The sequence below is a fragment of the Clytia hemisphaerica genome, unplaced genomic scaffold (assembly GCF_902728285.1).
Source record: "Clytia hemisphaerica strain Z4C2 unplaced genomic scaffold, Clytia hemisphaerica genome assembly, whole genome shotgun sequence".
Lineage (NCBI taxonomy): Eukaryota > Metazoa > Cnidaria > Hydrozoa > Leptothecata > Clytiidae > Clytia > Clytia hemisphaerica.
This window is the reverse complement of record NW_027103372.1, coordinates 265,758-282,489: the sequence shown is the minus strand read 5'-3', so window position 1 is coordinate 282,489 and position 16,732 is coordinate 265,758. Positions and strand designations below refer to the sequence as shown.

At 34.7% G+C, this 16,732-nt stretch overlaps 1 protein-coding gene across 2 annotated transcripts in view; it reads right to left on the bottom strand.

Moving 5' to 3' along the window:
* Positions 1 to 15,992, bottom strand: part of LOC136823292 (DNA topoisomerase 2-binding protein 1-like) — a 29,690-nt gene extending 13,698 nt beyond the window's left edge. The window contains exons 1-11 of one of the 2 annotated variants that reach the window (XM_067079475.1): positions 15,818 to 15,992; positions 10,324 to 11,783; positions 9,784 to 10,068; positions 9,011 to 9,246; positions 7,363 to 7,549; positions 6,078 to 6,982; positions 5,542 to 5,691; positions 4,506 to 4,697; positions 3,917 to 4,144; positions 3,089 to 3,214; positions 865 to 1,128 (exon numbers count right to left, since the gene is read on the bottom strand). In XM_067079475.1, coding sequence (XP_066935576.1) covers positions 865 to 1,128; positions 3,089 to 3,214; positions 3,917 to 4,144; positions 4,506 to 4,697; positions 5,542 to 5,691; positions 6,078 to 6,982; positions 7,363 to 7,549; positions 9,011 to 9,246; positions 9,784 to 10,068; positions 10,324 to 11,761 — 4,011 coding nt within the window. In that variant the 5' untranslated portion in view covers positions 11,762 to 11,783; positions 15,818 to 15,992. The remainder of the gene's footprint in view (positions 1 to 864; positions 1,129 to 3,088; positions 3,215 to 3,916; positions 4,145 to 4,505; positions 4,698 to 5,541; positions 5,692 to 6,077; positions 6,983 to 7,362; positions 7,550 to 9,010; positions 9,247 to 9,783; positions 10,069 to 10,323; positions 11,784 to 15,817) is intronic. The other variant, XM_067079483.1, reaches the window with a different exon arrangement.
* Positions 15,993 to 16,732: the final 740 nt, after the last annotated feature.

Genomic DNA, 16,732 nt, shown 5'->3' with positions numbered 1-16,732 from the left:
GCTGCCCCCCCCCCCAGGTCACAAATAAGTGAAAAAGAAATATAAATTTTGTTTATATGTTTGGCAGTAGAATATTCTTTTAAAATATGTTCATTCTTTTGAGTTTTGATTTGTCTTATCAACCTTGGTCTTATATATTCTTAGCTAAAGAGTTCAGCTTCAACTGCCCGCATAGAATCTCATTTTTTATGCAAACATTGTACAAGGAAGATTTTCTCCGAATTATCTTGCAACTAGATTGCAAAAAGGCTTCAATGTGTGACTCGGACTTTATACCATTGTTTTGAGACCACTATCCGAGAGAGCTCGTTAGCTCCTGATTACATTAAATTATTATTCACTTCTTCTACTAATTTACTTTTTAGTGAATTTGAGAGAATTATAATTCATAAGATTTAATTTGTCTTTTTCTTCTGGTCTGTAAGATTTATTGTGAAATCAATTTTTAATGCGTCGACATTTTTTGGATTCGCGAACTACCTACGAATTTTTTTTAATTTTAATTTTTTTTTTAATTTTAATTTTTTTTAAAGATTTAACGTAAATAATCACACTCGAGAATTCCTAAGGGGAAATATTTCTTCAGTGAGCCAGGAGGAAATATTCAATTTCATTTTCTCTTTATTAATAAAATTATTCAAACAGGTTTTTATGTTAAAAATATGACGTTTATTAGATCCTTTTTATTTTCAGGAAAATTGACATGTAAACAACGTAAGGGTAAATTGTGCCCGATTTTTATTGCTGAATAAAAAAGTTCTTTCATCCTAATATCCAGTGTACTGCGTATAGATTTTTGAAGGGTTATTCAAGAATAAAAAATGACAAGGAATAGTGAACAAAAAAACTGAAAACTGGGCTTACCGCCTCGTCTGTCTTTTGTTTTGCCTCTGTGGTTGTCGAAGGTGTTTGTTTGAATTTGTGGAAGTTGATAGGGTGATCAAAACTTTCAATATCTTGACTCGGGCTCGCATCTTTCAGTTGCGCCAGGATCCTTTCACGGGCCGCGCGTTCAGTTGGGTCATCATAAGTAATGGTGTGGGCCTGTGATTGTTCACTGGCTATGTCCAGGTGTGCTTGATTTGTATTATGTCCGATGTTCGAGTTTGAAGATTCTGAGCAACTTTTCTGTAAACAAAGAAACTTATTCGAAAACTGGGTGCACCAGAAAGAAAGTTTATCAGTTTTACAAGATATTGAGGACTTTTGGATAGAACGGATTCTTTTTATATTGTATAGAGAACAGCCTAACTTTAAATTTATTTTGGAAATAAAACTTAAAAATTGATTCAGCGAATCAAAAAGTATGTTGAAAAACTGAAAAAGTCAACTTACTTAAAAATAAAAAAATCAATTAAAAACAGAAAACAAAATGTTTTAAAATAAAAAGGCGTGGTTGATTTAAAATTCAGACTGTGGTAAAGAGATGCCAGCCAAAAATTGTGTGAGGTTTTAAAAATTTCAAAAAATGGTAAAAAAACTGATTTTGGTCATAACTTTTAAAGAATTTATTTTTTTCAAGTGAAATTTTACATCAACATAAGAAAAACCGTGTAGAACAACCCTAGTAGTTTAGAATACATAAATAAGCTATTTTGGTGGCTGCATTAGTGTTTTTAACCATAAGCACTGAATGTCAGCCATCATATTACTCCTTTGTATTTAAAAAAAATTAATCTGATACTTCAATAGTAGATAGATTTTGCTATCTAGTGAATATTAAATGTACATGAATTATCCAGATATAAGATGCATTTTGACACTGACCAATTTCTAAGTTTTAAAAATCACTATGAAAGCCACCATTTTGGTCAAATTAAAAAAAAATTCACACAATGTCACCTCCTTGACCTAATTTTGAACAAAAGAAAACAAAAATATATAAAATGTACTAATTGGTGGCTTACAAGACCTTTTGTTCAATTTTTAACCGATAATTATCGATTAATTTTTTTCAGAATAATTTTTTGCATCAATTCAGCTAATCAAAATTATGGAATAATCTTCTGAATAATCTTTTGAAAAAATGGAGAAGCTTTGGTGGCTGACAAGATGACAAAGCAATAAACATTGAAACAATAAACTATGAAAAGTCTTCTTACTATCCATCCATTCATTCATTTATTCAATTCGCAATTTTTAGAGCAAACTATTGCTTAAAAATAAGCACTATGTCAGCCACCAAAAGAACTAATATTATGTCAATGAAAACATTACGATAACGAAATTATAATGTATCTGACATATGACAAAACATGAATTTAAAGCTGGTATAAATATCTGCTTTCAAAATGTGATACTGCAACCATTTTGTCTAATTGAAGCCGCCATATGTACTCAAACATGCCGCTATTTGGCATTTGTCAGCCACCAAATCCTCCAAACACTTTGTAAAAACTGTATTACTACAAAAAAAGACATCTTTCATTGCTCATAAACAGTATCTCCTTTGTTTCATAAACTACACTGAAACCCTAACTTTTAAAAAGTTAATTGAAAGCCACCAAATAGTCCCAATAACTAACAAAACAAGAAAATATTAGTCTAAAGACATGGAACTATAATGATGAAAAAATATATGACCAAAATAAGATAGTTTGAATTTAAACAGCATGTTTGTCTTGTCAGCCACTTTTTTGTTCCCTTAATAACCTGTCAGCCACCAAAAAATTACATTTACCATAATAATGATCTGCCTGTAAGCCATTTCGATACTAAAAACGGTATTTTTACTGCAATTTATCAATAGACAGCCCATCAAGTAGTTAAAACACTAAGTGTAAGTCGCCAGGTTTGAAGCCACCAAAATGACTCACAGTTTAGACTCTGTTTTCTGATGATATTGTCAGCCACTTTTTATGTAAGTTATATCACCATAAAGCCAGATAATTTATCTTAACCACGAATTTAGTTTAAAATGTCAGCCACCATTCGGTCTCATTTTATGAGCAAAAAGGTGGCTGATTTTTCAAACCTCACATTTAGGGGGGGTATTTTTGACTGGCATCAAGAACAAAATGTTTTCTTGCTAATTAGCCCACCTAAAAAATGACTCACATCGATGGAGGGATAGAGATGAAATCAATACCTGAGAAGAATTTCTACTTCGAAGTCGTTTGTTAAAGGAGAGACTTGCTGCTTCGCTTTTGGGCGTGGCATCGATGCTTCGGTTGTCTGTTGCTGTTTTTCGACGACTTCGCCGTACACGTGGTTGCTGGTAAATTGAAATAAAAAATACCAAAGTCAATTCAATTTACATCATAACAGATGAAAAATAGAGTTAAAAGATACAATAGGCTTTCTTCTATTATTCAAATTCGAGTAATTCCCAGACCTATATTATGAACAGGTGAATAATCCGAAGTAGAGAACATTCAAACTGTGTCATATTTTTGACGTGTGTCCCTATGGCCTTGATGTCCCTTAGCAAGATATATAAAAGTACAGAGCCAAAAATTCAATGGATAATGGAGTAATCCAGGGGATAGTGTGGTCCCGGGGGGGAGTACTACCCTTGTCGACCGACGGGGGTGCTCCGCTGAGGTTCGAAAAATGGACCCTACGTGGGACTCGAAATTTGCGAAAAAGTGGACCCTGAATGGGACTGAAATTCCAAAATTTTCTCAAATTTTCTACTTTTTCCCCAAAATTTCCAAAAAAAGGCACCCTACGAGGGACTGATTTTTCTATTTTGGTGTTTTTGCGACCCTACCTGGGACTCGTGGAGGTTAGAAAAGGTACCCTGACCAGCGGAGCATCCCCGTAACCCATCTTGCCCTAGTACCCCCCCCCCCCCGGGAGTGTGGTAGCTTTCTCTAGATAGTCATCTATTGGAAAGAAAACTTCGGGTCTCTTTCGCAAAATTTAACTAAAGAGATTTAAAAGGTGTACGAAATTCATAGTAAGGTAGATTTACTTTAGATGCTTCCATTAATTCTTCCAATTTCTTTTGCATGTTTTGTTGTAAGATATTTTGCGCTAAGTTATCCTTTTCTTTCGGCGTGTCGTTTGCTTTGGAATGCGTCTGATCGTCTGTGTTGACTATCAAAGATTTATTGTTGTTTGGAGATTTGACAAGTTGCAGTGTTTCAGGTTTGCCAGTTTTGGGAGTGTCGCTTCTTGGTGAAGTTTTCTGTGCTGCTACCTGAAATATCGTCGCATTAAGGCATTAAGTCTATTTTTTGGAAAATTGAGTTATGACCATACCAATGCTTTACACCCCATTTTTATCGTTTTTTTGGCTTAAATCCATCAAAAATATTTCAAATGTTCATTTAAAGTCGATTTTATCAAAACAACAAAAATGAGCTTTTTTATTTTGATGCGACGAAATATACAATGCAACGCCTCTAAATTTTCTGAAAGTTGGATCAATTTAAGAAGGTTGTCCGTTGTTTACGAGCCAGCTTTTACAAGTAGTAATACGAACCTTAGGATTTTGTTTTTTTAATTATCAAATGAAATGTTTATCATAATAACAAGAATTCCAAGTAAACAACCCTTACAGGTGATTTGAGAACTTTTTCGACCGTTCGCGAAACATCTAAAGACATGCGAGGATTATAGGTAATCGGGTATTCATTCTCATTGACTCTTTCTCCATTTTCATAACAGGCTTTTAACCAGTGTGGAGAAACGAGATATTTCCCATCATCCTTTGCTTGAACGTAATCTTTTGAGGAATCATTCGCTCGTCCCTGTTGAAAAACATTATGAGAAATGAAAGAAAAATTAGTCGTTTGTTTCTTATAAAAACCCGTTTAGAAACCAAAATTTCATGCTCTATAAATATTCTTTCATATTCAAGACTTCGTGAGCAAAAAAAACATCGATCTCATCAAAATATTGAGTAATTTGGCTAAGAACATTGATTATTTGTTTATTAATAGTGATTCTTATAGATAAAAAGATGCGTTTTTTGAGCTGAAAATTTCGTTTTTTACAAAAATCTGCTTGAGCCATCTTTTACCTACTTTCATTCAAAAAAATTAGAAAAAATTAATGATCCAATTTTTTAAAGTCCAAAAAACCCGTTTTATAGCCGTTTTTTGGCCCAAATTTGCCCAAAACATTGTTTTTCGAAAATTGGGCTCCGTCACATTCGAGGGTTTATAGTTATGCATCTTTGTGCAAAAAAACTAATGAGCCAATCTCGAGAAAAGCTGGTAACTAACGAACGAACATACAACGATTAATTTATAGGACCTCCACCAGGGTAGGTCCAAAATAGAAAGTATATGAAGGGAAAATGCAAAGGATGTACATGAAAAGTCTGTTAAACAATCTCAGGATGCATTGCCTATATAAAAAGAAAAATATGAAGCTAAAAAAAACCTCGAGTTTTCAGTTACACTTACGGCAAATGACATTAATTCAGGCCGGTAAAATATGCCTTTTGAAAGTTTTACTTGAATTTTTCAAAAAGAGATCTGCCTTATCATATTGACATCAAGGAACATTCAGACTTTTTAACAACACTTAAATCAATTATGTGAACAAGTCATAAAATACATTCCAAAGAAAATTTGAAAACAAACAAACCTGATGAATGAAATGTGTGCAAGTGCTGTCATATAAAGCCTTGGTATCTCCTCCCAACTCACGCACCATGTTATAGAGTTGCGCTTGTTGTGAAAATAACTTACGACTGGCTACACATACAACGTCCTGAAGAATCCCTTCACTATGAAGCTGGTAAAATAAACGAGAAATTAATTTATTGGAAATTTTTAAGCCCGACTACTCCGCCCTCTACTATCCAATGTTTTAAGGCACCTAAGAAGAGTACGAAGCGTGAACGCCTATTAAAGTTCAAAAGAATCGCTTACAGTCTGCACGAGTGGTAAGGGAATATACTAACTAGGATGGAAGGAACTCCCGTTGAATAATAGTTTTGCCAATACATCGAAACCGCCCCTTTTCAATCAAATTGTGAGAAAGGAGCCAACTATTAGAACTCTACCGGTAAATTATCAGACATCAAACTCTCTATATGGGATTACAGTATAAGTTGAAAATATCTATGGTATACGTATAGATAAATTAAAATAAATAAAAGATAATATAAAGAGGCAAACCTTTTTTGTGAAACTTTCATCGATAGCTTTCCGTTGCTCCTCGGGTACTTCTCGGTCGACAGCCCGTTGTAGAGCCTCCGTAAACTGAACGTCAAACGGCAGACTACCACGACTCTTACGGCTACTTTTACGACGTAAATCTTGCGAATTTACAGCAGGGGACTGCATGCCGTCAAGTGCTTCACCAAAATCAAAAGAGAAACGCGATTTATTCAGCGCAAATTTCGGACTCTTGAAATCTGCCGGTATTTCGAAACCATTATTGTTTTCTTTGTTTTGGGGGATAAGTTTGGCGGGACATGTCGGCGCTTCTCCAACGCCCGATTTGCTATGTTGTGCAATCATGGTGTTGAAGGAAGCAAAATCTGTTTCTTGGCGTTTTCCGGAGTAAATATCTTTGAGGGTGGCGTTTTGTGCTGCAGTCTCAGTATTATTAATTTCATCAGAAGTTTTTGTTGTTTCAGACTTTGAAGCCGTTTTGGGAGGGGCGTGCTGCGTTTCATCAACAGATATACTGGGCCTGGTCACAGAGTCAAACCCTTCCATAATTGAAGCACCCCGGTTGCTGAGGTCGAATGAAACTAAGTTTTGTTCGTTATTGGTAGGTTGCTTTGGATTTTGAACTGTTTTATGATCAGTAGTTACTTGTTGAGGCAGATTCTCGATGCGACTCAAATTAGCGCCCGCGTTACATTCTTTTAAGGAGAAGTCAGCTTCAGGTAACATGCGACCAGCTTTCAAAGATTCGACTAACCATTCTTTCGAAACACACGGCATTTTCCATTTTACAGAAGCATCGTACTTGGAGCCTTCGGGTTTAGAGAGAATGAGATGGGTGCTGGCTTTCAATTCGACGCCTGACCGCACGCTGTTTTTACGAACGAAGAAATCTTGCGTTACAGCACCTGTAGGAAGACAGAAAATTATTGATTACCAACCGAACTTACAGTGATTATAGCATAATTTTTATTCTCGTAGGAACTTTACACAACGATTAATTTTTTTAATTGAACTTTAATCGTTCGATTTAGTTCCATTGTTCGATTGGTTCGACAAATCCGATTGATCAGGTCTGGACTTAACAGTGAGAAATAACATTAATTACATAGAAAAAAATTTGCACAAATTGATATTATTTTATTGAGCTCTATGAATTTTTAGACAAAAATGGTTCTTTTTTAGCTTCGTTAAGACGGAAATCCGCCTGAGACGGAAGAATAATTATATTTAAAAAAATCTTGGCTCAATATCACCAGTGCTCCATAAACGATATCGAATATTATACCTAGTGCTTCGGCAAAGTGGAAGAGATGAGCTTTCTTCATGATGCTGTACTGGCTGACCGTCACCACGCAACCTTCTAATAATCGTGTGAGATTCTTGGGGACGAAATGAGGGCGGTAGAGGAAACATTCCTTGGCGTTTTGTATTTCTTCGTAATCGTAACACGTCTCCAACCAACAGATTGTTAACTGTAAAATCGATATAAATAAAATAACATGAAAGGCCATGCTCACACGTTTCGAATTCGCATCATTCCTGTGTGGTTATTATTGTCACGGAAAGGTTTAACAGTTTTACTAAATTACGTAACTTCCGTTACCTTAAAGGAAGAAATTTTGGCGGGAATTTAACTTGGCGGATGGCCAAAAAGGCCATTCATTTTGATTAAGTGACTATTCTATATGGAAAATTTATGTTTTCCAATGCTCAATTTTTTCTTTAAATTCTAAAAGGTCATTTAAGATGTCAAAGTTCCTGGGGGAGGTTTTGGTCAGAAAAGCTAGACCTGTCCACAAAAAATACTAAACAATGAAAAGCTCAAATTGTTACACATCACGCTTCTCGCTTTTTTTCACGCAGAGTAGATGCCAACAGCATGTCCGACCCATGGATCATTTTGTTGACCGGACACAATTTCGGACATTTTTTTAAGGATTCGAAGACGTTTTACTATACATTTACATGTATAACTACAGATGATGAAAGTTAGATAGCAATGAGGAGAAAATTGAAAACAATCAGTCAGAAAATATAACGTTTAGGGGGAAAAGAAATAGAAAGCTCCAGTAGCAAAAATCAGTTTTATAGAAAATAATCATGAGTGATGGTGGGCATTGTTTTCAATAATATTTTTGTGTGAAAAAAAAACAAAGAAATATTAGGAAAAAGTCCAATAAAAATTTCCGGCGTATTTTCGGCATTGCTAATACGCATTGTGTTTTGTGCGAAAAATCAGAAAAAAGAAATGTTGAAATCTCGAGAAAATGTCAAAACGATTTTTCCGGCATATTTCCGGCATTTTCGGCCGGAAAAGAACATTTTTTGAAAATCAGGCTCTGTCACATTTCATTAAAAAATATAAAGTACAGCTCGAGAAATTCAAGAAAAACCATTTTTCCGGAAATTCTCGGCTGTTCCGGCGATTTTTAGAAAGTTCCGGCTACAATCAAGATTGATGGTGGTCATTATTTACTTTAAATAATGTTTTTGTGTGAAAAAAAAGAAATATTAGGAAAAAGTTCAATGAATATCGGCAAAAACGGCGATTTCCGACATATTTCCGGCATTTTCGACTGGAAAAAAATTTTCTCAAAAATTGGACTCAGCCATGTTTGAGCATTACTAATACGCATCTTTGAGCAAAAAATCTGAAAAAACTAATAATGAAATCTCGAAAAAATGCCAAAAAACGGTTTTTCCGGCTTATTCCCGTTATTTTTTCCGAAAATTGGGCTCCGTCACATTTCGGGCATTACCATTTTGCATCTTTGTGGCAAAAATCAGGAAAAACTAATGAGCCAATCTCGAGAAAAGTTAATAATGAACGAACGAGCATCAGTTAATTTATAGGACCTCCACCGGGGTAGGCTCAAAAAGGTAAAGTCTAAGACTAGCAAACGTCGGTTAAATTGTTAAAAAAAGTATGATACCTCTTTTGGGTGAACTTCTCTCTTCTTATGATAAACAAGAGGAACAATGATGTGATCACAATCTTCCACAGAATTGGTAATACTTCCACCAGACATTTCGATCATGCTATTGACAGCCTCCTCTTCGTTGAAATATTTGACACAGAATTTCATGTCACGAAGAAAGGGCGTCATAGTTTCATCTTCCATGCTAGCCGTTCGATCGTTGTCGATCAGAGTTGCTGTTTGATCGTTGTCTAAAAATCAACATAATTTTTTCAGTATACCCTTTTTATATATCAGACAGTAATATTTTCTTAAGACTCAGCTATTTTTGTTTTGCTTTTTGAAACTTTGAGCTTTGTAAAGAACAGAAAAAGCACCCCCGCATAGTACGAATAGGGTTAAGGAAAATCATAATGATTAAAGAAGCTTTAGAGCCTGTTAGAGCGGTCCCCATTAGAACAAGGCTAAGGTTTTCCTTAAGACGAATGGCGAAGAGCCATATTGAGCGGTCCTAAAGTATCTAATAGAGGGGTTGGGAAAATATTTGCCACCATAAGGGGAGAGGGGTGCAAATTTTTTGAAATCACAGAACGATTCAAAATGAAGTAATTAAAAAGTTTCTTCAAATCAAAGTGGTTTAGCTAAAAAAACGCCAAGAGTCAATCTAATGCGCCTCGGACATAACACTCGAAATGAAACTCGAAATATGATTTAATTTCCCAAAATGATAGGACACAGCAAAATCAATGTGTAAATAAAAACTTATTTTAAATCTATACTTCCCCAACCTGTAACAGTGAGATTACTGACAGAGAGTCTGAACTGATTGGCTAGATGTCCAGGTTGATTGATAGCAGTGCTCTCGTGGTGATTTCTTGACATATACTGATCTGCAAGTTTCAGGTCATCAGTCACATCTTCTTCGAATCTAGAGTTGGTGGTCATTGAAATTGACGTTCTAGAGATGGAGCTTGTTGATGATTTGGATGGCAGATTTGATGGTTTGGCGAATACTTCGTCTGGACCTTGAGTGACATCGCCTCCTTTCTCTATGACAGTCATTACAGAGTAACCTGAAACAAAAATCAAGTGTTTGTAAAGTGTCATAGATAATGGGCGCTAGGCCATAGAAAGAATCATTTTTTCTGCTAGTTAAGGGCACAAAAGTCAGAAAAGAACGATATAAATTTGATCAAAAACCACGGGGTTAATTGGAAAAAGAAATCAAAGAAACTGTTTGTCAAAATCAATAATAGGTTAAGATTAAAACTAAATCAATAAAAACATCAAATGTAGCTCTAGTTATATATTATTAAAATCAAACAAACCTTTTTCGTCCATTATTTCACCACTTTTGAAAGAATCGAGGAGCCAGGTGGGTGACACAACATGAGGGAAAGAGCCATCAGTATCAAGTAAAAACTTCTTTACCAATTCACTCACATTCTCCCATACTACAACATGTGTGACAGATTCTTTTAGTTCAAATGAACGCATCCCACCTCCATTGTTAATAATTTTCCGGCAAACATCTGCAACAGGGCCTTGTTCTCCAGCCACAAATATCTCACAACCATCCAAATAATAATTGCCACAATCCTGTATGGTCAAGTCGTGCACATTTAATGAGTCTGTTTTGATAAATTTAAAGACAATTTTAAAATATTCATTTTCACAATTGTTTTCTTCGTTACTATTTTTGGTGCTTCTCATCTTACGACTTTTGGCAGCTACTTCAGCTGCTTTCACTGAAGTAGAGCTACTACTTGATCCTTTAGCACGACTTGCATACAACATTGTTGATTTATTTGTAAGCGATGATCTATTTGGAAGAGTATCTTCTATTTCATTTCTAGTCGTCAAATTTCCACTTCTAGTCATCATGGTAGAATCTGGCTCTGGTTCTACTTTATATGGCTCTTCAGGAAGCCAATGTCCTTGTTTTATACAATCAAAAAACCAGTCAGGAAGTACGCAATGTAATTTCCACTGCTTTGCATACGTGTATTTTGTACCTGTTGCACTCTTTACTAATAAATGTGTGCACGTCTTCATGTTGAGTTCACCTGAATAAACAGATCCATGCTCACTAGACAGAGCTTTAATAACTTCACGTTGACTTGCATCCAGTCCTGACACACAGATGGTACATCCTTTAAAAACTGGTAGAATATGCTTCTTTAGTATTTCTTCTGAATTAGCTACAATATGTTCAAAATTAGATATTTTCCAACAATGTTTGATCCAACTTGGAGACACTATAGGTATATGTTGGTTCGCAGCAACAATGTACTTTTTTGAGCCCACTTCGTTTGCAATTAGATGAGTTACAGCTGATGTGAAATCAGCGGTCACTTCCCCTCCCATGTATTCTACTAAAGTATACAATTCTTTGCGATCTGATTTTTTCATACTGCTACAACATGCCATTACACCTTCCATAGCAATATTACAAACAGGATAAAGAAGCTTTGGGACAGCTTTCTCAAGCATTAAACATGATACCACGCACTGAGGGCCGATGATACGAAAACCACTTTCCTTGAGCTTTTCAAATACTTTCCCTTCAAAAGGAAAACAAACATAAATAGCCTGTGATGACAAAGGCTTGCTTTCAAGGAGTTTCTTTATTTCTCCAGCATCCTTGATGATTTCAACGTCAATCTCACTTGATGTTGACTTTTCAATTGCTTTACCAATTATTCCAAGGTCTCGCTCTGCATTTGGTCCACTTGAAAATCGTAAAAACTTGAGTGTCGGCCCCATATTTATTTGATTATTTGATGAGCTGTAAAGAGAAAGAAATAAAAGGTTTGTAATGTTCATAATAATACAAAGAATTGAGCAGTTGGCAGAAAAAAGCAAGCGACCTTTAAATTTTATCTGGTATTGTAGTATACTAGCCGTCCTGGCGTCATCCTAGACGACTCTTTACCATGATAATTATAGCTCGCTTTTCTGTAATTATTGAAAATTAAATGTATTTCTTACTTGTGAGAAATGTGTAAATGATTTCTTATTTTTTCAAGGAAAATCAACTACAATATTTTCTTGTTTAATGAATGGAACATTGATTAAAACATTTTCCTGTATTTTCCAAGGAAAATTATGTATGTCTTATATTTTCAAAGAAAAATTAGATAAAACATATTTCTTGTATTTGGTAATGGAAACAACCTAAAGCAAATTAAAAAAAAAGCAAATTTTTCAAGGAAAATCGAGGATACAATTTCTTGTATTTTCAAAGGAAAAAATTACATTAGATAATTCTAATGTTTCAAGAAAATTGTCTAAAGCAATTTTTTTCTACTTCACCAGGTTGTTTTTCAAGAAAAATCGCTTTCTGACTGATAAAAAGGTGAACAATGATAGGGTAGTTTTGCAAGCAGATCGAATCGAAACTGCCATTTTTTTATCTAATGGCAAGGAAAGAAGAATTTGCATTGCTAAAAACGACCACAAGAGTAACTTGAAAACGTATTTATATGATATGAGAAGTTCAGCCATCGTGGGCAGACATTCTTTGAAAGAATTTGCATAGCTTTGAAAAATAGAAAATAAGTAATTTCAACATTAAAATTTGAGAGACTTCTGTTTGACAGAAATTTAGAAAAAATAAAAAAACAACTTTCCCAAAGGCAGTATAGCCCTAACTCTTTATACAAAATTTACTGGAAACTTTATTTGATTTGTCAAAGTTTCAGAAATGAAAATAAAAAAATACTGCGTGTTTTGTTTTAAAGTTTTTAAAATAGTAAGGCTTTTGGACTGCAAATTTATTTTGATGGAATTTGTTGGAATGTTTACAAGGTTCTTAACAGAAAATTCTCTGTTTGCTTGATATAATTTTATTTTGCTACATCTGACAAATGAATGTTAGGATGGTTTGCTCAAAATTGTTCCGAAATAAAAATGACACGGTTCTCCAATGTATTAAGCTGACTGTGAGATGAGTAAACTTTTTTTGCCCGAAAATAGTGTAATGGAGTTGTTTTGCTGGAACAAGCAAAAAAAATTCCAGCTGATTATCTTACACGGGAATTAATTTCGATTGTGTTCAAAATTTTCCCTACCCGATGCAGCTTTGCAATAAATGTAATGTTTAAACATTAAATGTGCCTTTCTTGACAAATTTACATACCTTTTTTTGCATTTTTCTGTTAGCATGATATTTAGAATTAATTCAGAAACAAAAAAAATTTGTCCCGTACGCGACAACTCCAATTGCACTGCTTAAAATATCATGAGGAAAAAATTCTTCTCAAAATTTGTTTTTCTTTCTTTCACAAAACTACCTATGTGTCATGTTTTTTAGACACTTTTATCTGAAAAGAAATTAATTTTTTAACTAAATTTGCGCTGAGAAGCTCATCTTGTTGAAGAAATCCCTTGTCCCATACTCGACGAACTGAAATACTCAAAATTATTAATATTTTGTATTCCGTTTAGTTACTCTTATGTATGTATAAAAGGCACTAAAAGTTTTAGCATATGTATATTTCTTTTTCGGGATATATATTTCACACTTTGTGTGTTGCGTACAGGACAAAATTAGGATTTCCATTTGTCCCGTGCGCAACAAAATTTCATTTTCAGGTTGGCATAATATCATGAATAGATTGAATATACTTAAATTTGAGGGGGGATTTTGTTTGACAGAACTTAAGAAAAGCTCAAAAAACCTCTTTCCCTAAGGAAACACAGGCAAAAACCTGTTTGTTTACCTCCAGAAGAGACCAAACGGTGGAGAGCATCAAAATAATGCGCGCGCATTAGTTTTACGAATTACGGGAATAGTGTTTCGAATCAATTGAATGTAATATCAAACATAATTGTTACAATCGAACGGCAAATCCTGAAATTTCATGAAAAAATAACCCGGCGCTTTTTAATGAAATTAACATTTTCAAAAACTTTGAGAAATTGCCTAAAATTTGAGCCATAGATGAAAAAATTTGAGCCAAGCCAACCTTGAAAACTAATTTGAAGATCAACTTCCCAAGAAAAAGATCTACGGGGGAGGCGGAACCCACCTAGATCCGCGCACTGCCGGATAGGCTATCTCCCGGAAATTTTGCCGGACCTCAAACAATGACCCATTTACATGTGCGTAATTGTTTTTACTTTAGCGTATAAACAAGGCCTTAAAAATCGAAGCACTGTCTCGGGAATTGAATGACAAATTTTGGTTGGTTGGTTTTGGCTGCTGCACGTATTATTTGGTTTCCAACTTTCAAGTTTTAATATTGTCTTGCGAACTTGATTCAGGTAACTCTCATCCTTGTTGTTGAAATGTATCCTGTAGATGACTGATCTACTAACTCCAGAAGATTTTTCAAGTTTTAATTTTTTTTTCAAAATCTTTCCTATCTTGTAGAGCTTTGAAAAAGAAAGAAAATGAGGGGTCATAGGCCTCCAGAGGATTAGTGGTTGTAAAGATATTCAAATTTTAGTGTCAAAAATTTGACTAAAAATGTCAAAAAAAAGGTTAGGAAAATAGCTTGGAAAAATTTGAAAAATGTGTCAAAAAAGAAAAAAAAGAAATTTTCCAGTCATGCTTCTTAAATTTTGCATATCTCTTTTTCTAATGTAGCTAGAGACCTGAAATTTGGAGGGAGAATTCTTTGATGGTGCTAGAATATTATTATATTAAAATATTTGTAAAATATTTAGTATATTTATCAAAATAACGAAAGATATATCTTTTTTTGAAAAAAGAAGACATTGCATTGTTTTATTTTTGTTTTTGAAGAAAATAGCTTGGAAAAGGTTGAAATGAGTCAAAAAAGGTGGTAGGTAGGACCCATTTTCAAGGGGCCTCTGGAAATGGAGGAACAAAAACTTATGAGTAAAGAATAAGTTTTTCTGAAAGGAGAAGCCCCAAATGAAAAGAAAATCTATTTCGGCAGAAATAAAAACTTTTTTTTGGGACATTCCCATGGTAAAGAAGCAAAAAAGTGAAAAAAACTACATGAAAATGAAAGAACTAGAATTAGCGATTGTGATTTTTGAATTCCTCACCCTTTTTCTGATAAACATACAAAGTTTCAGCCTCCAAATACATTTTCCTCCGTTTCCAGACACATTTATTTTTTGATAGTTGCAAATTTTTTTTCTCCCGTCGGCAAACAATTTTCAAAATGTTGCAAAACGTTCGGCATTTTGCTAATTTGCCGTCTAGCCCGTGTCCACAGTGTTATATACCGCTGGAAAGCTAAGATCACGGACTTTCATTTAGTAAAAACCGGAACGCTTTAGCATACATAGAAGAAAAGTTCCAAGGGTTCAAAGTTCACGGAAAAATGAAACATTTGGTTTGACGTCAACGAAAGTTGCATGACTTCTGGAGTCGCTAACTGATCTCTGATGTGATGATGTTTTTTCTGAAAGCTAGATTTCCTAGTGTGACTAACTGTCAATTGATTTGGCATTTGATACATTCGATTCACGATTGACACCGTCTGGGGATGAGAGGAAATTATGTAAATTCATGCAACTTTTGGTTACCCCAAATTTGGGGTAGCTCTTGGACAAGAATTTCATACACAGAATAGACCTTTTTTCAAAGAGGCCACCCTGTTGAATAATTATGTAGTCCAGCAGAAAAACAATGATAAAACCATGCATAATTATTACAATAGGTATGCATGATAAAGTAATTATGCATGGCTCTACCATTGTTTTTATGGCTGGACTACATAAGACATAATTATTATTCAACATGATGTCCTCTTTGAAAAAAGGTCTATACACATCCCCTATCAAAATAAATCCTGACGGATCAAACGGATACAAAGAAAAAGATGGAAAAAAATTACTTACCAAGAAAGCTGAATATATAATGATATATGAAAATTATTAATACAAACACAAACAAAAACAAAACTGCAAAACTTTTGGTCTCTTGAAAAAATTCTTCTTGTTCTGCCAATTTTCGCGGGTCTTTAACTAGAAAGTTTTGCCGGTATCCGAATATTTTGTAAACAAAAGATGGCGCAGTCTTTTTTATGACGTAATCATCAAAGCATCATCCTTCGACCGTTAGGTCGGAAATACCGAGTATCTCTCTTTCCACAGCTCACGGTCTGACATAACTGTTTTCAGTTCTTCTAACTCTAGCCCTGTTTCCCACCTCAAATTGTCGAGGAAAGTTCGCTTCCTTGAGCGTCTAGGACCAGTAGGGCACCACAATAAGATATCTGAAATGATTTCAGATTTTGCTCTGAAACAATGGCCGGAGAAAGTTAGCCTCCTGGAAAAAAGAACAGAAGAGATTCTAGGGAGACCTTGGTAGATTTGGGCGAGGTTGGGATGATCTCTCCAATCAAGATTTTGAACCCTTTTTAGGAGATTGGTATAACACCCATCAAGACTTTTCTCCATAGATTTTGTCATGGTCCAGGTTTCAGAACCATAAAGAAGAAGAATGGGCTCCACAAGACACTTGAAAATTTTCAGCTTGAGGTTATTGTCAAGATCACATTGCCAGATTTTGTTGAGCTTATTACAAGCTTTTCCACGCAAGTGCTTTCCTGGTTTTAAAGTCGCTATCAGAACTGTTGATAAGAGAGCCTAAGTAGTTGAAATCGATTACTTTTTTAATGTCAACACCTTTCAAAGAAAATAAAGGGAGAAAGTTTTCAGAGGAGCAAAGATATTCTGTTTTTTTCTCGTTACAGTAAAGACCGACCTGACTTGCTGCAGTTTCTAAAGAATGGAGTAGAATTTCGAGATTTT